This window comes from Festucalex cinctus, chromosome 3, assembly GCF_051991245.1.
Source record: "Festucalex cinctus isolate MCC-2025b chromosome 3, RoL_Fcin_1.0, whole genome shotgun sequence".
Lineage (NCBI taxonomy): Eukaryota > Metazoa > Chordata > Actinopteri > Syngnathiformes > Syngnathidae > Festucalex > Festucalex cinctus.
Window position 1 is genome coordinate 13019978 of NC_135413.1, and position 25564 is coordinate 13045541.

General features: G+C 40.2%; 1 protein-coding gene across 1 annotated transcript in view; it reads right to left on the bottom strand.

The window, feature by feature from the left end:
* Window positions 1-25564, bottom strand: part of fgd4a (FYVE, RhoGEF and PH domain containing 4a) — a 68965-nt gene that overhangs the window by 30832 nt on the left and 12569 nt on the right. The window contains exon 2 of the mRNA XM_077515919.1: window positions 1740-1823. Coding sequence (XP_077372045.1) covers window positions 1740-1823 — 84 coding nt within the window. The remainder of the gene's footprint in view (window positions 1-1739; window positions 1824-25564) is intronic.

Genomic DNA, 25564 nt, shown 5'->3' on the forward strand with positions numbered 1-25564 from the left:
CTGCATGTGGTATAGAAAGTGTGACACACCACCATTAACAGACAGCATGGGGACTACCACCAGACTTTGTTCAGATTAACCCTGCCTCATTTTCTAATCCAGAAGACAACGTGAGATTAGACACACATCATTTCAGCGTTGTTAGGAACTACACCACCAGCATCAAAATCAGGAAGAATGCAATGAAGGAGAAGAAGATGAACAGGCAGGTGAATGAGGCTGGGAGAGGCGGAGACAATGATGCACATCGGAGAGGACGGGAACAAAGGCAAAAATGTTCGACAAGAATGAAACAAGTCAAGGATGAAAACATTGAGCAGAGAGAATAAACAGATTTGACGGCACAGACAGACAGACAGACAGACAGACAGACAGACAGACAGATAGATGATAGTAGGGGTGTTAAAAAAAAAATCGATTCGGCGATATATCGCGATACTACATCGCGCGATTCTCGAATCGATTCAATAAAAAAAAAAAAAAAACGTTTTTTTTTTTTTTTTTTTTTTTTTAAGAGCTCAGAATTGTTCATTCGGTAGTCTTACCGATTCAACGTCTTATCATCATTGCCTTTTTGTGTGTGTGTGTGTGTGTGTGTGTGTGTGAATCGATTTTTAAACTTCCATTTTTAATGGAAAAATATTCAACAAAACGTCTGACTTCGGGTTAGGATTCACACCTTGAGCATGGAAGAATGTTATATGAACGGAACATTAAGCCTTAATATTTTATTTTAATGCTGTTCAAACATGAAACAGATTACAACCTCTATAAGACTGAAATTTCAGATAAATAAATAATACATTTTCATATAAATCTTACACTCTACAAGCTTACTGATTAGTATTTTCTAAATTTGAATGAAAAAAAATCGCAACAATCGACTTGTAAATTCGTATCGGGATTAATCGGTATCGAATCGAATCGTGACCTGTGAATCGTGATACGAATCGAATCGTCAGGTACTAGGCAATTCACACCCCTAATAGATAGATAGATAGACAGACAGACAGACAGACAGACAGAAAAAAGAAAAAGTATAGAAGGAAGTACCGATTCATCACAAAAATGTTAGGAATTTGGTAGTAATTGACCAAGAAAATCGTACTCAACATCAATAAATACACCCCAATACATTTATTTGAAAACAACTGTTTCCTATAAGAAGCAATAGTATATTTTCTATGGCCTAATTTTAAAAATACTAAATGCATAAAAGTTAATTATTTAAAACAACACTAAGGAACTTTCAGTTTACGTTGATTGGCGCCATATAGACAACAGCGGTAATGTTATGCCTGAAGGAAGGCCACATTTCCCATGAGGACAAGCGCATTGCGTCGTTTTTGAGCTTACGCCAGAGAGCGTTGACATTCAGATTGACTTCGGTGTTTGTAAAGAATGGGGAAAGGGGGAAGTGACGTATGACATAAAGCAGTCAGCATATTTGTATTTTTGTGTGGCAGTGTTCCTACCATCCTCCTCAATGTTGATTAGTGCCCATAAAAATGATACAGACCATCTCAGGCCATGGCAAAGGTACCATTCAACTAGTTTTAAGTCGATGTTTCATCAGAAGAGTTATGAAAATATTTTATTATGGTTGAAAAGTTCCTTCGTGCTACTTGAAAGGGCCTGTATTTTATCAATTTATATGGGGTGCTATAAAATTCGCTCATATTTGTAAAACTGACTGTAAAATAATGCATGCTAAGGTGAGCATGCGTAATGCAGCATACCTTTGGAGGGCTCGATTTTCACGGTCACACAGGCTTCTTCATCAGCACACGTGGACTGGAAACATACGACATCATCGTTGCTCTCTGCAACCACATGACACACAATTCACTGTTACAATGATTTCAGTAAAGCAGAGGCATCAAACTCATTTTAATTCGGGGCCGTGTTCGCACAAATCTAATGTTAAGTGGGCCTGAACAGTAGGTGTATGGCTTAATAAGCTATAAATAACAGGTTATAATTCATCAAGTCAAAAATGTTATTTTAAAATTACGCAAACTAAAAATTTGCGCAAAAATGTTTGCATCAACTTCTGATTAAAAGTCAAATTTCAGAAAGTCATTTAAGTGGTTTGAGCCACTGTATGTCCCAACTCATATACTGTAGCTAAAAAAAAAAAAAAAAAGTATACAGTATATATCTTTTGTAAGAAAGAATGGACAACATTAGTCAAGATGCACCATGCTCATAGGCACCTACCGAAACTGAAAAATCCTTTATTTAAATTTTTATTTTAGATCCATTCATGAATACACATCACATCGCGTGTCCTTTACAATCCGCAGCCATCACATTGAAAAATATGAAGCTGGAGAGGTTTCTGTGAACTCCAATCAGAAGCGAACTTGTTTACTTGGAGAATGCAAAGCAACACAGCCTTTAGAGGCACAAACTAATTAGTCTGTCTGGGATATGTAGGGCATCGTCTATGGGGACAGATAACAATCATTATACACAGCCAGTTAATATGCACATAAAAGATTAAAGGGGAAAATAGCATTAAAAACAATGAGGGGCTCAAAGGATTATTAAACTCCCTTCAAAACACACACGACTCAGACAATTAAAAAGCAACACTCTCACTGGCAAGTCCAATAAGTTATATAAAAAAAATAAAAAATAAAAAATAAATAAAAAAAAAAAAAAAAAATCAAAGCTGCAAGATGCTCCAAGCAACTGAGTTAACATTTAACAGCGGGAACGCCACACAAACACACACAGTGGAATAAATCAATTGTACATGCATGCAACCACTCCCACTCCAGCTGTGCAGTAGCCCTGGTGACTGTCACACATTGACTGACAGCAGGCACAATGAGTGATGAGGCCTTGCTTCTAACAGAACCAACTTCTCGACTCAACAGCCAGCCATCACTTCATGCTATCTGACAACCTGAGCAACATGACGGAATGTGCATGACTATCATGTGTCATTTAAGCTACAGCATGTAGACTTCTAACTGTAAGTAATACTTGGGCCCTGTTTTCATAGACAGGCGCCTGTGCGCTCAGTGTAAAAAGATAAGGGCATCGTCATTTTCACATTTGGAACCAATTTCAATTTCTGTTTCCACAACGTTAAGGACTGTGTGCACTTCAACCGCCCTGATTTGAACGGGAGTGAGCCGAGCAGCTTCAATGGGCTGGGAATCTGCTGAGTATTTATTTATTTATTTATTTATTTAAGTGATCTATTACATTTAAACGATTTAATTTATTATCTTTGATATTTGGATGTTTAATTAATGTGTTTTCCCTTCTTCCCTTATCGTAATCAATCACAGAAGATATTCAAATTTTGCATCATCGCTGTCAGAGGTGTCAAATGGGCTCTTTGCACAGCTTGACTACGTCACGCCTTTGTTTCCTGTCTTTTCATGACTGGACAAACTGATTAATCCAGGTGTGTCTGGCCATTGTCGTTGTGGTTACTGAGGTCATGTACACCTGGATTAATCATCTTGTCCACTCATGAAAGACAGGAAATGAAGGAGTGGTATTGAGTTCGTGAAGTAGTGGATTTGTGCAAAAGAGCCCATCCAGGTCCAGAAAGTAAAAACACTGCAGCTTTAGACCCAGCTGCTTTTAATTGGCACATAAACGAGCTACTGGGGAAATAATTTACCTGCTGGTTGAATAGAAACACCTGGAGCTAAAGCCAAACTGTGGCAGGGTTTTTGCTTTTGGGTTTTTTCTGGACCTGTAATGGACATCTCTGATAATCGCTGGATCATGGCATAATTCTTGTCTGGTGGTTTCTCATGTTATTTCCACCTCCTCTACAAAGACTCCGAACTTGCCATGAGCCAATCGTACGGCACATAAAGACAAACAATTCACACTCACATTTACACCTCTGGGGAATTTAGAAGTCTTCATTTACCCCAAGAAATATGTTTTTGGAATGTGGGCACAAGTATAGCAGAATTATTCATCAAGAATTGCCATACAGTAATTGGAAATATAGGTGAAAGGCTCTTGTTTTTAAAAATAGTACCGGGTAAGATTGCGGACAAGAAAAGTGGACTGTCAAAAATAATAATGACCTACCGTCAGTGTGTGCGTATGCGTGTGTGTACGTGTGTGTAACGAAGGGGGTATAATATTCTGGCTCAGGGATTAAACTGGAGCTTTCTCCATCGGCCATCTGGACTCCTCATGACTGGCATCCTGCTGTTTATATGCACATCCACAAACGCTCTAAGTTTCTTTATATGCTATAAATACATGAAAGCTGCTTACACATCCATATTATTACAACATTTGCATTAAAAAAAAAAAAAAAAGAAGCTGACCCTTGCAGCAAATGCTCGGCAGAGTGACCAGCATAATCACACTTCTATTGTTTCCCGAAGTCTGGGAAGTGTCAGCATGTCGTCAGCACTGACACGTACGCGGTAAGAAAGCAGAAGAAAAAAAAAGAAACAAACCTGTGTCTGTTCTGCCAAAACACAAAACAACATATTTAGTTTGTAGAGAAGGAAAAAGACGTTGAGTGTCCAGAAACTGGCTTGCTGTAAAAAACATCCTCATCCGTACTATCAACATCCTGTTTTCACATTCAACAACCTTTGGCTAACCTACTGGCGAAAAGGCCATGACAGATTGGACACAATCAGGTGCAGATACCCACTTAAATGCTACTGACTGGTTGTGGAGGGAAATGGTCCTCAGATTAATCATGACCATTACGTAACCTTTAGCTGAATGTCATTCTTGATGAAATGATAACACGGCCATGAGAGACACAAAAGCACCATCGTTTGCTTTTTTTGAGCTAGTAAATTTGTATCGCTGCAAGTAAATTATAGCAATTATGCAGAATCAATTCTACAATACATAAATAAATACCATATACACAACATGAGGTAAACTTGTGCAATCGAGTATGAACACACCTTTGAATTGTGTATTAAGATTTCATTGGATCAGTTTAACAAACATTTTCAGCTCAAAAACTGACTATAAAATATTATGTGATGCAATAACATTGATGGAGTCTTCGGTATACGGCTGACAACATACCCTGAATTTGTACCTTGGAACACACTACCGTCCACCTGAAAAGTACTTAGTAGTAAAATCCTAAGTGTATTAAAAGGACCATGTGTAGAATTTAGTGCCATCTTGTGGTGAATTAATAGAATGCAAAGACATAATGTTGGAAGCACGTGCACAACTGTTCCACAGAGAGACCACACTTCGCAAGCCGACCACCAATTACTACGATCGTTAATTTCTCCTTCAGGTATCCGTAGCAGGAAGATGGCGGCGAAAGATGTCAGCCTGCTGAAAGATGCAGCCATTTTAATTCATTTCAGGTTTGATGAATTAGATTGTGTGCATTTAATGAATTTCGCTGTAATGAAAAATATTCTAATTTGTAATTTATGTGTTCCTCCAACAACACACTAAATGAACTATGTCGCAATTTTGTGTCAAACAAACGGTGGTAAAGCACACCTATGAACTCGTACCTTGTACATGCAAACATGTTTTTCTGTGTTGGCCCTCTCCATAGCAACAAGCTAACACGGGCAGAGTGAAGACTCCTCTTCATGACAGCAGCTTTGTAATTCACTTCCGAAAGTGTCACGTCAACTCAAAGTGCTCAAGCACGCTTTGTGAGCAGCGGAACCAGCAACAAACGTCTGCCTCTTTATGATAGAAACATTCTCACCATGATGGTTTATTGTTTTGTTGATATATCCACGAGAACTCAGACACCACTTTTAGAATGGCTCTAATGTAACAACGCATGTGTTTGTTTTCTACAAGCTCATGTGCAAGCACAGGAAACAAAAGACTTAGAATATGCCTGCCTCTTTAACTGTAAATAAATACATACATTTGTCTACAGTACCTGAGCAGACTTGTTTCCAGAACTGCAGCACTTTCCACATGTTAAACTCCACAGAATGATCATCCATCTCACTAATTTTGTTGACATCGGAGCTTTTTCTCTTGAAAATAGTCCAGATTTCTTCAACTACAGGCTGGCTTGACAGCGCGCTGAATACATTTACCATCACAGTACCTGCCCCGTCACTTTACAAACCGGTTTCCTAGAAACCAGGTATGACGGGGAAAAGAGAAGGAGGGCAAAGCTGCCCTCAGTTACTTTGAAAGTTTCACTGAGAATAAATTGAGAGCGATGCCTAGGGTGGGAATTGCAAACACAGACGAGGGACACCACAGCAGAGGCCGAAATTCCCGAGGTGCAATGTGTCATTAAAAAGGTAGCTAAGATAGTATTCACAGTGGAAGGTTGAATATTAGTAAGCCACCACAAGTCCTATTTAACACCTCCTGCAATCATGCATAAGATTCATTATGTACAAAGTTTATCTGCCCAGGCAAGTCTTTTCTCAAGTGCAATCACGCTTTACAAACACAATTAAAAATTATGTCAAGAAATATGGCCACCACCCTGATACTAACTACTTAATCTTAGAGATATTCGATACCACTTTTTTTCCAGACCGATACCAGTACAAGTACTCAACTTGAGTAGTTACTGATACCCAGTACCAATACTACTAGTACTCTTGATACAGAAAATAATAATAATAATAATAATAATTGACTTTTTTTTATTTTTTATTTAAAGTTGTCCAAATCCTTTGCTTTCAGTATATCAGCAGTAATTTTTCACTGATTTTGGTAGTCCTTCATGAAAGATAACTGATTATCTTCTGTGTTTAATCAAAATAAGACATTTGCAAACATCTGTTTTTTCTTTGGAAAACAATGATCGAATGGTTGCATAGTTCAATATTAAACCCCCTTTTTTAAAATAACTATACAATACAAAGTACAAAGTATGTACAGCAGTACAAAGTATGGAATAAACACCAATCACTAGTTAATAAACAGTATTTTTTTCTATTGCAATACACTCTAAAGCAAAATTAAAACAAATCCGATTAGTCGATTAATCAATTTATTAGTTGATAGATTAATTTAAAAATATTCGATAGTGACAGCATTACTAGTAAGTCAGTCCCAAACACAGAAATAGATACATTTTAGCATACGTATTTTATGCATCATCTAGTAAAAATGCATTTGCATACCTTGGAGTGTACCATGCAAAATCAACACCCCCAAAAAATGTGAAAATTAAATTTTACAAGCAGATTTTAATTTGAATGAAACTTGATGTACTTGTTGATTGTGACCTCACAGCACTAAATCTCAAATTTTAGGTCAATCAAGGGAACGGGAGCTTGGGAGCTACAGCCCGGTGAATTTGAATCTTTTCGGTTAAAAGGGGCGTGTCCGCCTTTTTTGAACCCTTATGAGGGTATGGATATTTTGACTCACATATTGCTGCTACACAAAAAAAAAAAATGTATCTGAAACTTTTATGTTTTAGAAAACAAGTGAGAGATTACATTTCAGGAAAAATTATGTTAGTTTTATTAAGGTCAATTTCAAGGTAAAAAAAAAAAAAAAAAAAAAAAAAAAAAAAAATGGAAGGCTGTAGAGCTCCCAAATCTGAGTAACCTAATATTAGAAATGTATTAGGCTATTGTGAGAGGACTGCCAACAATTATAGCAAGTTTCATTAAAATCAAAACCTGCTTGGGGAAACTCACTGGGTGATTTGTCACGGAATGGCCCGTATGCCACAATGGTAGTTGTGAAGTGATAAGGAAAATTGGTATATTCATCCAGGGTATCACACTGATATACCTAGCTAAAAGAACAAAAGAAAAAGGCATGGCTACACACTACAACATCATACAAATAAGACAAGACCCCAGCCCACAAAACAGCAATTAGCATCTCAATGGAAACGTCACCAAACTAACCAATATTGCGGTGGCAAAGCTAAAGCTAAGACTTTGCATTTGCAAAGCTATCCCATAGAGATGGGCAAGTAGCAATGACAGGTTATTTTAAGGCGTCTGCTACTTGTGGAGGCCAATAACAGTCACTGATTCTTTAGGCAAAAAATAAAAAATAAAAAATCTGACATTGAGTAAGTCCTCCTCGGCAGTAGTTGCCGCTATACTGTGGCAGAGTGACACATCGGTAAATCATCATCATCTGAATAAAAGAATGGTCTTATTTTTTATACAGGTATTGGTCTTAAAAAAAAAAAAGTGGTATCGAACATCCCTATTTTCCTAAATTGAGAACTAATATTCAGATAAAACTGACACAAAAAAAAAGAACAACCGTATAGCGAGGATAAGCATTATGGATCGTAAATGATTGGAAAGTAATGCGGGGAACACATTCACATGCCAACTCACGCCCCTTTAATTACACCCCAGTTCATGTTGCTGATGATGCGTGTGTCTTCCCTTTTCATGAGTCCTTGGTTACTGAATGAGAGCAGATGCAGCCGTGTCCCCACCGTCCTGCCCACACGGAATTGACAATTACCAAAGACTTATGGGTCATCCACATTCGCGATTGACTGAAAATTAAACGACCTTGTACAGCTTTTTATGTGGTTGAGATAACCAGATGAGACCCTTTGTTGAGAAAACATTATGCGGATGGCAGATTTTCCTGAAAATAATGTATGAATAGCAGAAAGTTTTATTTGTATCATATCATATCATATCATATCAGAACAGCAGCTCTAGGGAATTTTTGTAATCAAGACCAGCAAAGTCCAGGGAAGTTTTTTTTGTTTTTGTTTTTTTACCCCAAACTGAATGGATTGAAATTACATTTGAATGTTGCTCAATGCTTTTCAGAATTTGGAACTAGTTCAAGCATCGTTATTTAGACTATACATGGGCTGTAGCCTATAGCTGTGTTTGACAAAATTATAACCAGTTTCTGTCTCCCTTCAGTTCTGTAAAAACACAACTATATGACAAATCTTTTTTTTTTTTTTTAATAACTCTTTTACTGCCAAAAACGTTTAATAACGATTACTAAAATCACGATGTATGCTGCCATAAACGTTAATTGACGTCAACTACCAACTACGTTTTAAATTTTTTTTTTTTTATATAAAATCAATGGGCAGTGGAACATCTAATGAAGTGCTGCTGGAGTTGTGAAATCAAAAACACCTACTAACAATGGCCAGCAGATGGCAGCATTGTATCTTTTTTCAATGGGCTGCCGGTGTATGAAATTACAATGAAACATGACAAATATGATGAAACGGAACAATTTCAAGGATGATGTGAATGATCAAAGCATTTGTCACATAAAATCAAATTCACAGAGCGTCACTAAACAAAAAATATTAGTGTCAAAGTCACTGTTGTGCACAAAATGTATATTTTTTTTATATTTACTATTTTTATATTTGTTTTCTCCTTATCTTTCCATTTTCGCTTGATTGTCACTGAAATGACCTATTTTCAAATGGTGATTACTAAAGAACGGAATAAGATTGAAACATACTTTTTTTTCTAATGAAAGAATGGAATGCAATCTTTCATGTGGCACCATCTTTATGGAGTAATAGCATACAATATTTTGTTTGCCTTGAAAGATGAGTTAAAATGCTCGAAATCGGCTGGCACTGTCGGGGTTGTTGTTGTTGTTGTTGTTGTTGTTTTTTTGTTTGTTTTTTTAAATCATGTGTGGCAGCAAGTGTTAAAAACAGATTTAGAAGCATTTATAATACAGAAGGGCGGCACGGTAGACGAGTGGTTAGCACGTCCGCTTCCCAGTTCTGAGGTCTCCGGTTCGAGTCCAGGCTCGGACCTTCCTGGGTGGAGTTTGCATGTTCTCCCCGTGCCCGCGTGGGTCTTCTCCGGGTACTCCGGTCTCCTCCCACATTCCAAAGACATGCATGGCAGGTTAATTGGGCGCTCCGAATTGTCCCTAGGTGTGCGTGTGTGTGGATGGTTGTTCGTCTCTGTGTGCCCTGCGATTGGTTGGCAACCAGTCCAGGGTGTCCCCCGCCTACTGCCCAGAGCCAGCTGAGATAGGCGCCAGCAGCCCCCGCGACCCTTGTGAGGAATAAGCGGTCAAGAAAATGGATGGATGGATATAATACAGAAGTAGGTGACTGATTAGTGAGCAAGGAGAAAGGGGTGAAGTGTTAGAATGAGTAGGCAACACCCTCTCTCTCAATCTCTTTTAATACTTCCCCCTTTTCACTGCGCCTCTTCTTTTCTGTCGCCCCCGTGCTGCATCAACCCTGTGACCTAGCGACCAGTCTACTGCGGAAAACTGATTTCAGCTACCCGCCGGCTGCGTCTAAATGTGCCAATCAATAGGCTGTTCGTCCAATCAGCACGTCTCACTGCCCCCAGCAGACTTCTCATAAATGAACTGCTTTCATGGCAAGCCTGGTTATATAGCGTCAAAAATGTATGTGTTGAAGTCAAATTGACACTCCGATAAGAATTTCTTAACACTTTCAAGCAGTTTCCATGCAGTCATTTCCATTTTAAGTCTTTTTCCATTTTCATCCAAAAATAGCCCTTACTGTTCCATCCATGAAGCAAAAGTACTTCCTGAGTTTAAAACATCTCCAAAAATAACTTCATGAGAAAATCTCACAAACCAAAACCTTCTATTGGTCATCACTTGATGGTCTCAGTTCAATGTAGACTAAAAGGCATGAAGTCGCAGTCACAAACGGGGGAGGAGCAGATGACATTTGTGAATGGTTGATAAGCACATGGTGCAATCATATTTATTTTGTTGTCAGTGACTGACACCTACTGTCCCCCCCCCCCCCCCCCCAGATATTCACTGAGTGACTTTTGCACATACACATCCGTGTTAAATTAAACCACTAATTGCCACATTACATCTTATGACATTAGCCTATCAAACTGATCAAACAAAATGCCTGTATAGTTTGGATCCAAAGAACCGTGATTTGGATAAGAATTAAATTGCAAACTAAAATGCAAAAAAGTTATGCTGAATTGTGAACATGACTCAGATTTCATCCATCCATCCATTTTCTTGACCGCTTACTCCTCACAAGGGTCACGGGGGGTGCTGGAGCCTATCCCAGCTGGCTTCCGGCAGTAGGCAGGGTACACCCTGAACTTGCCAGCCAATCGCAAGACTCCGATTTCACCTGATGCATAATGCATGAAGTAAACAGTAAATGTAGTGCCCCATTAAACAGCACAGACAGATCTCAAACAGAATCATTGTGTCCAGCAGGATTCTTGTGTTGGGTATGAATGAGCCTCTCTGACTAGTCTCTCTGGAGCCCACATTCTCAGCACTGAACTGGAATGCGCAGAAATCCTGAAAGCTGAGCCTGAAGCAACAACAGGCTGAGAGTTATAGATATATAAAAATGAATGTATGCCATTTTACTCGATAGAAAGCAACTCGTTAAGGTGGAAGTCAGGGAAAAATGGTTTTATTAGGGCTTGCCTGAAGTGTAATTTATTTTTAAGGCTACTAAATACAAAGTGCGATGATAAATACAAACAGACAATAGGTGTTTTTCCACCGCCGGAACTTTTGGAGAACTTTTCAGTTTACCTTGGTAAAATTCAGTTTGCGCGTTTTTCCACCAACAACAATTACCAGGGTAATAAAATTCCCCCAGGTTTGGGGCATCCAAGTACTCTCTCAGAAGCAGGGTCTTGCTGAGCCAGGCAGGAACTTTGAGGGGTCGGGCTGCAATGGCCACAGCTGATTGGTCAAATTTGGGGGCGTTGTTTTTACATCAGCTGGGCTCAATCAAATTCATTTGAATTAATTACCGAGAACTCTAAGACGCTGGGGAAAGACAATTCTAAATTCCCTGCTGAACTTTTACAACCAAGAACTCCCTTTACCCAGAACTCAAAGTTCCTGGGTTTGTTGGTGGAAAAACAGCTAATGTATGTAACGGTGCACATTAATCGATTATTTAGTTAATCAACAGGCATTTTAATAATCAAGTACAGTAATCGTTTAGAGTCATTTAAGTTCAGTGGTGACTGCTTGGACTGTATTCAATTAAGGACTTATTTATCTTTAATATTAACAATGTAACGTGTGAGCTGTGAAATTGCATCCGAACTGTTATTGTCAAACTTGAGCTAGCTATAGCCTGATAGCTGACCCAATTGCTTAAGTTCCACCTTCCGTCACTTATCATCCGCAGCTTTACTAATTACAACCATATTATGAGATCAAATATAATCTTAATTGTAACATGAACATGGTGTGTATGCATGCGTGTGTTTGTGTGTGTATGAATTTATGTGTGTTGGGGTTGCTAGCTTACTTCAAAGGTTACCTTCATTAGTCTTAATGTGTCCTATTTTTTCCCATTTTCAGTCATAATTAGCAAATCGTGGATAATGCTGCTGGCATACTAGAGTCATGACAAGGGTCACGTTTTGTATTATTTAACCATTTATTTTAGTTTATGTCAAAAACAACAACTGACAATGCTAACATTTCATTGATGTTTTTGTTATGCTTGAAAAGGACATATTGAATATAGTGTTATGGTATGTGGCCTGGCCAACCTTGATAAATTGGCCATTGAACTCACTTAAAAATGTATTTGCAGTCATTTAGGATCATGTATTTGTGTATTTGAATACTCCTTGCGTCGTCCCATAGCAATGATGCTAACAACTATCCACAATACAATCAAAATGCTTTTAAAGCAGCTTCGGAAAAAAAAGAAAAAGTTATTCAGTTTCAACTACATGAACACACATGACACGAGTGCGCATGCACACCCACACAGCAGACTTTATTTGACACCTCGCGGGGGAATAAGGTGTCAAACACAATCAGCATTTCTGGTTGGTGCCATGTGAGCTCAGCAGAAAGACAAACCGCTGTACAAAGGAGAGGACAAAACAGCAACTGGACTCGCTGCCAAAAAAGGAGCCAGTGCCTTTGCGTTGGGCATGACATAGCATTTTATTTTTACTTTGCCCTTTACAATACAAGAGGAAGGACAAAAACAAAACAAAAATCTACAATAATGTGATAAAGATGAGAAAAATATAGTGATAATGAAATGAGGTGATGACAGATCACACTTGTATTTGCATGTACATCATGATTGACTGCGATAGGGCTTTCTTCTTCCTCCTTTTAGTTTCACTTGTGAAACATCTTCCCTTTTTAATATGCATTTTTACTTCATATCACTTCTATTTCTGCGTACCAGTGAGAACACAATGACTATCCCAGTAGAACAACACATAAAAAAAAAATATGAAAATGATGTGATGAACAGTACATTTTACAGCTCATCAAAATCACAAATTTGCATTCAACCTAACAAACTTTGTTCATTAAAAAGTTTTAACAAAGTGCGACAAAATGGACAGATTGTATGCACTTTTGCTAAACTGGTATGTGTAAGGCTGAAAGTTTCAGCATACAACTCTTGTGGAAAGAAAATACTTTCGCCAGATGTTCTTTTGATGTGTCCTAGTGTGTGTTTATGTACTGTAAAGTACACATTACTGTATATTCCAGAATAATTGTAGAGCAAAAATGTGACACATTAGCTTGACCTCTGAAACAGCAGACTCTGGCCATGATAGTAATATGTATTCATTAGTGGTAGCCAGCGAGGTCGGTAACACATTATTCTAAAATGTAATCAAATGCATTACTTTTCCCAAACAAGTAACCAGGCTCCAGTTACTTTTCAAATGTCCCTCATAGTTACTTTGTAGCATAGATACATAACATGCAGGTAAAAGCAGCATTCCAGAAAGTCTAAAGTTAACTCTGGTATTGAACACAGTGAAATGCATTGTGGGAGTTTAATACATTAAACATTTAACATTCACGTCTGAGTGCAGTATTCAATCAAAGTCACACCAGATTATGTGACTGCAGAAGGTCACATCGTTATATTTAAGAACGGTGTACAATTTAAAGGTTGAGTTTTGCCAGTACAACATTAATAGTCAAATATTAAAAATAAGAGTCTTTAATTTAAGAATTATTGTAAAAAATTATTTTTGTTCAGTGATATCACTTTTTTATTTTATTAAATACATGCAGCAAATTTGTTAAGTTGAATACTTAAAAGACTTTTTTTTTTTTTAAATGAAAGTAATTATGTCCAAAAGGTCGCTGTATTTTTTTTTTAGTAAAATTTGTTCTAAAATATCAATGTTAAAACCACACTTCCAATTAAATTAAGCACCTTTAAAGCAAGTGATCAGTAAAGTAAGTTATTTTTAAAGCAAGTAATCGGTAAAGTAAGTTTAAGTTGCTTTTCCAAGATGACCGTGGCAAAGCTGGTGGTAGCCTTGTATTAATTATCCAAACATATACCACTGTTAAAATTTGGTCTCCCCTGTAAAAATTGAACTTTTGTGTTATAATGTGCAATGTAAAACAAATAAAATTCAATAAACAAATAGAATAACCACGCAGTATTGATGTGCGCTTCTTAATCAAAGTTGACCTAATGCAACTGAAGGGACTTATCTCTGTAATCCTCCTCCAGTTGAGGAAGCATTCATGTGTGAATCTCAATAAAATGATGCGTTGCCCATTGTCCATCCATTTATATTCCAAATGAATCAGGTCACTTTAGCAGATGTCACTATGCTACAAACACAACTCACAATTCTGAACTGGTGCTGATGCCAACACAACATACAGTCGCAGCTGTCCAGGCTGGTAGCGTTCGGGACTGTTCAAACAGGTGATCCATCGTTGCTATGGCAGTGACAGATATCATTCTTTACATTAGAACCAGTAGACCACAGTGAAAACGCACACACAGACAAACACACGAGTGTACCAACATACCAACATCTCCCACAGCTGATTGAGGGAACACAGATAATTCTCCAAAAGAGAAGCATTACGACGTGCATGTGTGTTGCGGATTTTTAGAGCATTTCCCTGCAGCTGAGAGCCGCACAGACAACACCTTTCTGGTGCGGCACCGCTTCATGTCAACCCAACGCCCTCTGACTGCATAGTGCATGCCGATAATAAGCACTAACCTGCGTGGAGATGGTGTCCAGTCCCACGAGTCGGGTTCAGAGTGGAAAACGTACTCCCACCTTAAAAAAAGCTTCCTCCTCTCTTGTGCGAGGCTTCCAGAGCCGGCGGGCAGGTTGAGGCTGCCGTTATACTGCTGCCCGGCTGCAACGCTCGCATCCTCCCTTCCTTCCGTCGCACCCTCCTCTCACTTGCTGTCACTGACTCACTCTTCAGCTCAACCTCTCATCTTGCACTCGCTCTCTCTCTTTTCTTTTATGTTCTCGCCACTGCTCTGCCTTCCTCTCCACAGCGACGGAAGATAATCACATTCCAGCGGAGATGGGGCATATGGTGGGGGAGCGCCAGTCAACCCACAAGCAGAGCAAAGCCCCCTCCGTGCGTGTGTGTCGCATGGACAATCAGTCCCATTGTGTAGGATGAGGGGAGGGCCAGCAAGAGGGGAGGAAGCCAATGGCCACACTCATCTGCTGCCCCTGGATACTGCTGCTGGCCATAGCGCATACAAGATGTGCGCCCCCCACCCCCAGGGAAGGAGAGGGTCGTGTGACACAAGAGGCACAGCGCTTTGAGCGAGACAGAAATGATAAAGAATTGATCTGTTTGAGAGAAAAGTCATCTTCAGAGGCCTCTCAGAGGCATCTGTCATGATATACTTTAAATTTCAGGCTGAACTGGACACACAACACTCCACAACATTTGATACGGAAAACCTGTCAACTTCAACACAGGAACACATCTTGTGAAATATGTTAAAAAAGAAGAATATGTAATGATGACAAAGAATGAGTCAATCAACCTTTTGTGACATTCTCTATTTTTAGTCCAACTTTTTACTCCTTCCATTTTTTTCCTCTTTCTTAATACCACAGTACACTATAGTGACACATAGTTTCAAAATCTTTTACACTTCTGGCAAAAGAAACCTCAAAAGTTAAACAAAACTTTGCCGTTATGAATATCATGCCACAACAGACCTATGCCTACTTTACCAGACCTTTGTTCAACTGGAATCTACCATTTAATCTACCATTTTGTGTTATCTTTGCCATCTTGATGATCTACTACTCCAGCAAGAAGTGTTCAGAGAAAAAGGAGAACTTGAGGAAAAAGGAATAATTACCGGAGCTGAGGTGACATGAAGCATATAAGTGTTTTGTTTTAACGTTTCATTTTTAAAGAGTAGTTACTGTATTTTTCGGACCATAAGAACACTTAAAATACTTTCATTTCATTTGTTCAAAAATCTAAATTCATTTGCCTTATAATCCGGAGCCCCTTATATGGACGGATGTCGGCTTATCAGTTTGTCATATTTAATTCAAATTAGGGTTGGGCGATAAATCGAATTAATTCGATTAATTCGTCCATTTAAAGTACAACAATGTGAAAATGAGCTAAATCGTGAAATCGAGGTGCTTATAAATAAATACACATCATCTACCTTGAGCGGCCCGCTTCTGTTTACGCTGTTGTTTTGGGGTCCTTCGCTTGGTGGCTGGCGCGCTTGCTGATGACGTCACCCTACTATCGCGAAGCTGCGGTATGTGACATCATCGGAAGGCGCACTGGACCCCGGAACATCCGTTAACATCACCGCCTGTTTTTTTTTTTCCTTTTCTTTTCACTCACATACATGCACACAAATTAATGAACAAATTAATTAATTAATGTGATGCGTATTGCGCACAAGTTTGAAGGCAAATGCACGAGCAGAGCTCCGCCGTAACGTCCCCGTGTGAGCCTGACGCAGAAGTATACTGAGGCCTTTACACGGTCTCTCAGGCGGCGATGCCAACCCACGCCAACCGGCAGCGAAGGCAAGTGACGGTTTCATATCACCCGGAGCTCCACATCACCGCCTGTTTGCGACTTCGGCCAAACGCTACGCTGCCTACTCGCGCATATTATGTCTGACCAACCAAGAAAAGGGACTCATGTTAACGTCTATTATATGGAATTGGTTCGGCTTTTACAAGAGCGACGTAGAGCAAAGTACAAGCGTGTGCAAGGTTTGACGAACAAACTATTAAGTAGGAGCACAACTAACCTCTTCCAGCACTTGCGCCAAAGGCATTCGAAAGAAAGGGAGGAACGCTCACGTCTTCGAGAGTGCGGCGTGGCTAACGCTAGCAAAGATTAGTACAAGCACACCATGAAACAACAAACTTGAGCTGTATTTAGTACCGGGGAAAACATTGTGACATGCACCAGAGCTTGTCTTTTGTCAGAGTCAGTTGACAGGCTAGTTTTTCTTGCAAGGAATTTGAGTTTAATTACAATAAAAGGTGGTGCTGATTATTTTTAAGCTGTTGATCGTGAAGTTCTGGTACATACAAACGTGATTGTCAGTTGAGTTGTATTTTTGCACATGTGGTAGAATACTGGATGTGTGGTTTACAATACCTGTTTACAATTGTTAGAACTATTTACTTATGGCATTTAAGTTATGCAAAAGCTATGAGTAGTTTTTTTTGCACAAGATATATATGTGACATTTAAGTTGAGCAAAAGCTATGAGTTTTTTTTTTTTTTTTTTTGCTAGTTGAGCAAAAGCTATTAGTTTTTATTTATTTTTTTTGCTCAAACTATGTATGTGGCATTTAAGTTGAACAAAAAGCTATGAGTAGCTTTTTTTTTTTTTTTTTTTGCACAAGCTTTGTGGCATTGAGGTTATGCAAAAGCCATAAGTAGTATTTTTTTTATAAACTATATGTGGCATTTAAGTTAAGCAAAAGCTGAGTAGTTTTTTATTTATTTTTATTTTGCACAACTATGTGGCATTTTTTTTTTTTTTTTTTTTTTTTTTTTTTTTTTTTTTTGAAGAGCTCAGAATTGTTCATTCGGTAGTCTTACCGATTCAACGTCTTGTCATCATTGCTCTTTTCCTTTTTTTTTTTTTTTTTTTTTTTTTTTTTTTTTTTTTTTTGTGTGTGTGTATGTGTGCGTGCGTTTGCGTGCGTGCGTTTGCGTGCGTGCGTGCGTTTGCGTGTGTGCGTTTGCGTGCGTTTGCGTGCGTGCGTGCAAATACGTATAAATTTATACTCATTCATTCACCTAAAACCTTATAAATATCCCATTACCCTTCGCCTTAACCAGGTACTTCAGAATCTTGCCAGAGTCGTGAGATTTAAATGGTCAGGAGACCAGAGAAAAGGTCAGAAAAAAAAGAAATAAAGAGAAAAGAAAGGTAAATCAAAGTGACATCCAGCACCGACCAAACACTTCCTGCCTTCCCCATGATTACAAAATCAAAGTCTTACGCCAACCCCGGAAGCCTCTAAATTCCAGCAAATTTAGCGAGATCTCAAGAGCCCAGAGGAAAAACTAAAGAGAGGAAGGAGGGAAGGATCGATAAGGCAGAGTGAGATCAATAGAAGCCAGTACATCCAATCCATCAAAGTGAAGTCCAGCACCAACAAGACCCCTCCTGCGTGGTTACAAAACCGGAGTCTTATGCCAACCCCAGAAACCTCATACTTCTAATAAATTAAGATCTCAAGTGACCAGAGGAAAAACTAAAGAGAGGAAGGAGGGAAGGATAGATAAAGAAAAGTGAGAACCACAGACACCAGCACCAACTGATTCAAGGGGCTGTGGGAGGGAGAGGGTACTTCTGTTGAGTTTCAGTAGATGCTGGTGCGACGGATCTGGCATGCATAAGGACCACCACCAAAGAGAGAAGCCGTCAACCGCGGTCCAGCAAAGCGAGCACCCCCCCCCCCCCCCCCACCCCCCCCGGAATCCCCAGGCCGCGGCAGCACCAAGGCCACCCCCAAGCCACCCGAGCGGACACCGGTCAGCGAGCCGACCCAGATACCCGGAACACCCCCGCCCCAGCCCCGGCCCACACCCCCGAGCCCAAGGCCGCAGAACGAGGCCCAGCGGGCCCCCACAGCGCCCCACCGGTCCCCAGCCCCCATCCCCCCACGACCCCCCCGCACCCCACCCAAACCCGCCATCCACCACGACCCAGGCCCCACCACCCCCGACCCCCAAACCCCCGAACACACCCCGACCCCCAGCACCCAACCCCCCACCCACCCATACCTCCACCCCCCCCCCAAACAAGCCGCCCCCCCCCGACGGCCGCCACCCCCCCCCCCGCGAACCCGGCCCCCCGCGAGAACCCCCCACCCCCCCCCGGAAACCGGCACCGGGCAGCAGCGCAGAGAGGGAAGATGTGCCCACCCCACCTCCAGCCGCGCGAGATTTGCACCGCGGCGGGAGGGGGGAAGCAGAGGAGGAAGCACCAGGGGAGAAGGCGGGACACCAGAACACCGAGCCCGGTGGGGAGAGGCCCCGGTCGTCACGCCAGAGTACAAGTGACACCTAACCCTGTTACTGAGTCCGCCAGCTCGCCGACTGGCGAGCTCTACCCTTACACCGTGAATGTGGCCCCACCCAGTGTATATACAAGTGTGTGCGTGTGGTGCATTAAAATTGGGAGCAGGTGAGTCGGAGCAGAGGGAAAAAATTTCCCCTACTCCGACACACCCGTATCCCCCCCCAAAAAATGAATATGTATATGTGTGGTGCATTAAAAAAGGGAATGGAGGGACAAAGTGGTGGGGCAGGGACACAAATGGGGGGGACCACAGCGCTGCCAGGCACTGCAGTCCATCCCCTCTGATGGCTCCCCGCCCCAACTCACCCCTCCCCTTGGACGTGAGGTGCATTAAAATTGGAGGGGAGTTGAAGGGTGAAGACGGTGTTTCCACCCTTCCCCACCCCACCAAGAAATGTGTTGTGTGCCCTATGTGTATATTTACAAAGTGTATAGTGCAAGCTAGTGAAGTGAGTAAGAGGAGCGACCAGCGGGGCCTCACCCAACCCGGCGGGTGTAGGTGGCACGCCCGCCCCCCAGCACCCCCACCCCCCGCCGCCCCCCACCTCATCCACCCGGCACCACAATGGGCGGACAGCCAGCGCAGCAGGGCTACCGGACAGCCCACCAGCCACCGGGGCCCGCCCGGGGCACCAGGAGTTATACCGGAGCGGGGCAGGCCCCAAACCCTCGCCCGGCCCCCGGAGCCCGACGCCCGGGCCGGGGAGGGAGCCCCAGGCCCAGGGAGAGGGAGGGGGAGGGGCCGCAGGGCAGACAGGGAAGGGGGGGGGGGGGGCGGGGGAAGCGGGGAGAAGACGACAAGAAGGCGAAAGGGCGGCTGCAGGGCAGGAGGCGGGGGGGGAGAGGAGGAGGGAGGGCGACAAGGGAAAAGGGACCGGGAGGCAGAGGAGGATGGGCGGGAGGAGGCGAGGAGGGAGAGGCGACGGGGGGGAGGAAGGGGGAGGGGAGAGGGAACCACGGGGCACACCGGAGGCCCACCCACCCCGAACCGCGCCGCCGGGCACGGAGCAGCGGACCGCGCCGGGACGGCACCGCCCCGGGCACCAGGGGAAGCACCCCAACACCGCACCCCACAGGGGGCCCAGGGAGCGGCCAAGACGCAACCGCCACCGAGCAGACAACGGGGGGGGGGGGGGGGCAGAACCACCCCCGCCCGACCACAGGGGACGGCGTCAAGAAAATTGACTAATTAGCATGCAGTAACACCAAGTGTTGATGCTTAGTGCCCACTAGAAATAGATCTTAAGGAGTTATTGAGTATAGTGTCGTATAGTGTGGTATGCTCGAGCCCACTAGCAGCAACTAGGTTCCTGACTATATAAAAATAAAAACAATCAGATACAAAATACCAAATACAGGAGCAGCGAAAACAGAAGTTGTAACGATGTGGTGGCTCTCGTTAACAGGCAGAATCTTGGCAGGATTAAGTTGCCAAATTGAGATTAAAATATTCTATGTACATAGACCATATTTGTTTAAATCTTGATACTTGATTTTTATTTAAGGCAGAGATTTTTTCCATTGAGATATAATTTATTAGTAAGTTTAACCAGTGGTCGATATTTAGAGATTGTTTATTTTTCCAATTGACAAGGATTATTTTTTTAGCAATAGTAAGGGCTATAAATATAGATTGAGATTGTTTACATGGTCGCTCAGTTATTGTTAAGTCACCTAGTAAACACAGTCTTGGAGATAAAGGAAGCCTACAGTTTAATATATCAGCGAGCTTTTCCAAGATTTTAGTCCAGAAATGCAGCACTGGAGTACATGACCATAAAGCATGAAGATAAGTATCGGCAGTGTTTTGTGAGCACTGGAGACAAATGTCGGAGTCAGAGAGTCCCATTTTTTTCATCATATATTGTGTAATATATGTTCTATGAAGTATCTTATATTGGATAAGTTGCAAATTTGTCTGTTTGGTCATTTTAAATACATTTTCACAGATTTGGGTCCAAAAGTCTGGTTCCGGAACTATAGACAAGTCTTTTTCCCATTTTAAAGTCGGTAAATACGTTTTATTTGTGTATAAAAATAACTTATATATTTTTGATATTTTCTTTATTGTTGTTGGAGAAAGCTTTATAATATCTTTAGCTAAGACAGGCAGTTGGAGCGTATCTTGAAGTGTTGGGATTTGTTTCTTAACCATATTTTTAACTTGCAGATAATGTAAGAAATTTCCCTTTTTTATTTCATATTTCTGGACCAAGTTTGTATATGATATAAACTTATTATCTGAGAAAAGATGATGAAGGTGTGTAATTCCTTTCTGCTCCCATAGGCTTAAATGGAACGACTGATTATTAAGTTGAAAGTCGGGGTTATGCCAAATGGGAGAGAGCCCACAGGGCGCCAATTGGGAGTTTGTAATTTCTAATGCCTTCCACCAGGCAGTCAGGGTGGCGGCTATCATTGGGTTTTTAAAACAATTATGTCGTCTTATTGATTTTGTAATAAAGAGTAAATCTGACAGTCTAAGATTATTACAATCCTTCTGCTCCAATTCCAACCAACAGTTAGTATCTCTGTTGGGTTGTGTCCATAGCACAAGATATTGTAGTTGATTAGCTAGATAATAGTACATAAAGTTTGGTGCCTCTAAACCTCCTTTAGATTTACTTTCCTGAAGAGTAGATAGACTAATTTTGGCTTTTTTTTTATTCCAATAGAATTTTATGATAGCAGAGTCCAGCGATTGGAACCAGTTAGACGTAGGTTTAAATGGAATCATTGAAAATAAATAATTAATCTTTGGTAAAACTTTCATTTTTATAGTAGCTATCCGTCCTATTAAAGAGATCGGAAGATTATTCCAGCGTTCCAGGTCACTACGGATACTATCCAATAATGGTGAAAAATTTAAAGAAGTTAATTCAGTTAACTTAGGTGAAATTTTAACACCTAAGTATTTTAAATTACCTGTAGGAAAGGAGTAGTGTGGATCCTGACTTGTAGGATTCCATGAATTTTCTGTAATAGGTAATAATGTTGATTTTGTCCAGTTAATAGAGTAATCTGATAAGTGAGAGAATTTAGTTATTAATTTAAATGCTTCCCCTAGCGAAATAGCAGGTTCTTCTAAATAGAGTAATATATCATCGGCATATAGATTAATTTTATGTTCTATTGTCCCGGAGTGGATTCCTTGGATCCGTCTATCCTGACGTATAGCTAATGCAAGCGGCTCAATAAATATAGCAAATAATAAAGGAGAAATTGGGCACCCTTGTCTTGTTCCCCTTTGTAAAGTAAAACTCTGTGATGTAATCCCATTAGTAGTAACTGTAGCTTTAGGAGAATCATATAATATTGAGACCCATTGAATGAATGACTCCCCGAAGCCGAATTTATTTAAGACAGCAAAGAGGAAGGACCAGTTAACTTTATCGAATGCTTTTTCTGCATCCAGCGAAATAACAACTGCCTTTTTATCATGCCGCTGTGACATACTAATCAAGTTAAAGAGTCTCCTAATATTATTAGTAGAATGACGACCTTTAATAAAACCTGTTTGATCACTATGAATAATTGTCGAGATTACCGTCTCTAATCGAGATGCCAAGGCCTTAGCGATAATTTTAATATCGGTATTAATTAGTGATATCGGTCGGTAACTTGACGGGAGGGTAGGGTCTTTTTCTGGCTTTAATAAAAGTTTAATTGCTGCTATATTCATATCTTGACGTATATCACCTTTACTTTTAATTTCAGTTACTACTCTTAGAAATAATGGAGCAAACATTAACCAGAAATGTTTAAAAAATATAGCCGGAAAGCCGTCTGGACCAGGTGCTCTGCCATTAGGCATACTGTCTAAAGCACGATACAACTCATCTATAGTAAGCGGGGTATCGAGAATATCTTTATGTTCAATAGATAACTGAGGTATATTTAAGCTGTTTAGGAATTCCTCAATATATTCAGGGTTAGGTCTATTAATTTCTGTGTATAGATTTCGATAATAGTTATAAAAAATATGGTTAATTTCTTCTGGTGATTGTGTGCATTCACCATTTATATCTTTAATAGCCGTTATAAGAGATTTTTCCCGATTCCGTTGAAGTTGATTTGCCAGGAATTTACCTGATTTATTATTATGTTCAAAATTATTATATCTCAACTGTTGTATTATAAACTCTGTCTTTTTAGATAACATGTTATCTAACTGTATTTTTATATTCTGTAGTTCTATCCATATTTGATTATTTGGGTTTAATACATATTCATCCGTTAGTTGTTTAATTTTATCTTCCAGGTATTTTTCTAATTTTTGATCCTGTTTCTTTTTATAAGTTGAATATGATATAATTTTCCCTCTAATTACCGCTTTCCCTGCTTCCCAGAGAAGAGATGGAGATATATTTGGAGAGTCATTTATTTCCAAAAAATCTGCCCACTCCCTTCTAATAATTTTATCAAACTCTACGTCTTTCAGTAATGAGATGTTAAAACGCCATATCGGGGGAGGTTTAAAGGTAGAGTCAATTTGTAGAGTGAGGGAGACTGGTGCATGATCACTTATAATTATAGAATGTATTTTTATAGCAGTTTTATCAACAATAGAATTATTTGTAAGGAAAAAATCAATTCTTGAGAATGATCGGTGCACAGCAGAGAAGAAAGTAAATTCCTTCTTAGTTGGGTTTTGAAGTCTCCAGCCATCGCTGAGGCCAAAATCCTCCATATACTCATCTATTACTTTAGCGGATCGTAATCGCCTTGTATATATCGTATTATTAGAACGATCTATTAACGGGTTCAAGACCGTGTTAAAATCACCTCCAATAATAATAGTAGAATTTGTTGCTAAATCGAGTAACCGAGAGAAAAATTCATGGAAAAAATCAGGGTCATCATTATTTGGGGCATATAAATTACCAATTGTATATACTTTATTAAATATAGTTACCTGGATAATAATATATCGGCCCTCTAAATCTGTTACTATATTATTTAGAGTAAAGAATAAATTCTTATGTATAAGTATAGAGACACCTCTTTGTCTACTATTATAGGAGGCAGAGTAAACTTGACTAAAATTTTTATCTATAAATAATTTTTCTTCTGATTTTTGTAAGTGGGTTTCTTGTAGGAGACAAATATCTGCCTTAAATTTTGAGAGATGGCATTTAAGTTATGCAAAAGATATGAGTAGCTTTTTTTTTAACAAGCTATGTTAAATTTACGTTAAAACTGATTTAAAAAATAGTGTATGTTATTGTCTGAATATTTTGCACAAGATTATTTTTTTAATAAATCAAACCTTGTTTAAATGTCTTTTTTAACTTTTGATTATAATCGATTAAAATCGGAACCGTCCAGAATGACAGGAAAATTTTTTTTATTTTTTGGCCATATCGCCCAGCCATAATTCAAATTATTTTCATTTCATTCCATCATGTTCATGTTCTCATTCTTACCACCACTGAATCGCTAGCAGGCAACTGTTTGTGTCATACCGAAACTACTTCCAGCTTCCATGTCTAATGCTTCATTCAAGGGTGTTTGGAAGTCGGATTTATCAGAGTTGTTTTTTCCCAGTTCCGACCTGAAAGCGTTCGAGTTGAAAGTAAACAACTAAATGGCAGGTAGTGATAAAGTTTTTTATTTTGGTCCTCAAAACTAAGTGGTCGAACTTATTTTCACCTCCAGAAAACTCTCCTCCACGCAATTTTATTTTATTTATTGTTTTTATCTTAATTTCATAAGCATTCCATACAGTTCAGTAGTTCACCGTATAATTTCATGCAGGGAGATAGCGGCATATAGAAGCTATAGAGGTTCTGTCGAATATTTACGAATGAAGAGTGCTATCTAGTTTTATACTCGAGTAAGTAGTGTAAGTAGTGCAAAGGGGTCACCATTATACAGTGACATCACATGTAGTCCATCGGTGAAGTTGGGGGTCCTTTTTTTCCCTCCAACTTCGCAAGTGGGATTTCTGAGTTCAAGAGGGCGTTCCCGTACACACTTTCTGGTTTGAAGTCGGAAAAGTCCAACTTCCGACCATTCTTGAATGCGAGCGAAGAATCATAGGAAATGTAGTCAGTCCTATTAGCCTAATGTTTCGGTCGATGGTTCGACCCAAAGCAAGGTGAGCTTTTCTGGCGGCATATTTCCGAGGATGCAATGTGGGACCGGACCAGTGTGAGGGAAATGACACAGCCAGCTTCCAAAAGCAGGATCGGGCAAAAAAAAAAAAAGTTTGGATAATAGTCCGTTGTTTACAGCCGTTGAACTGTCAACCAAGATAGCATATAGCATTGGCCAAAGTAAGAACACAACCACCGGACTAGTCTT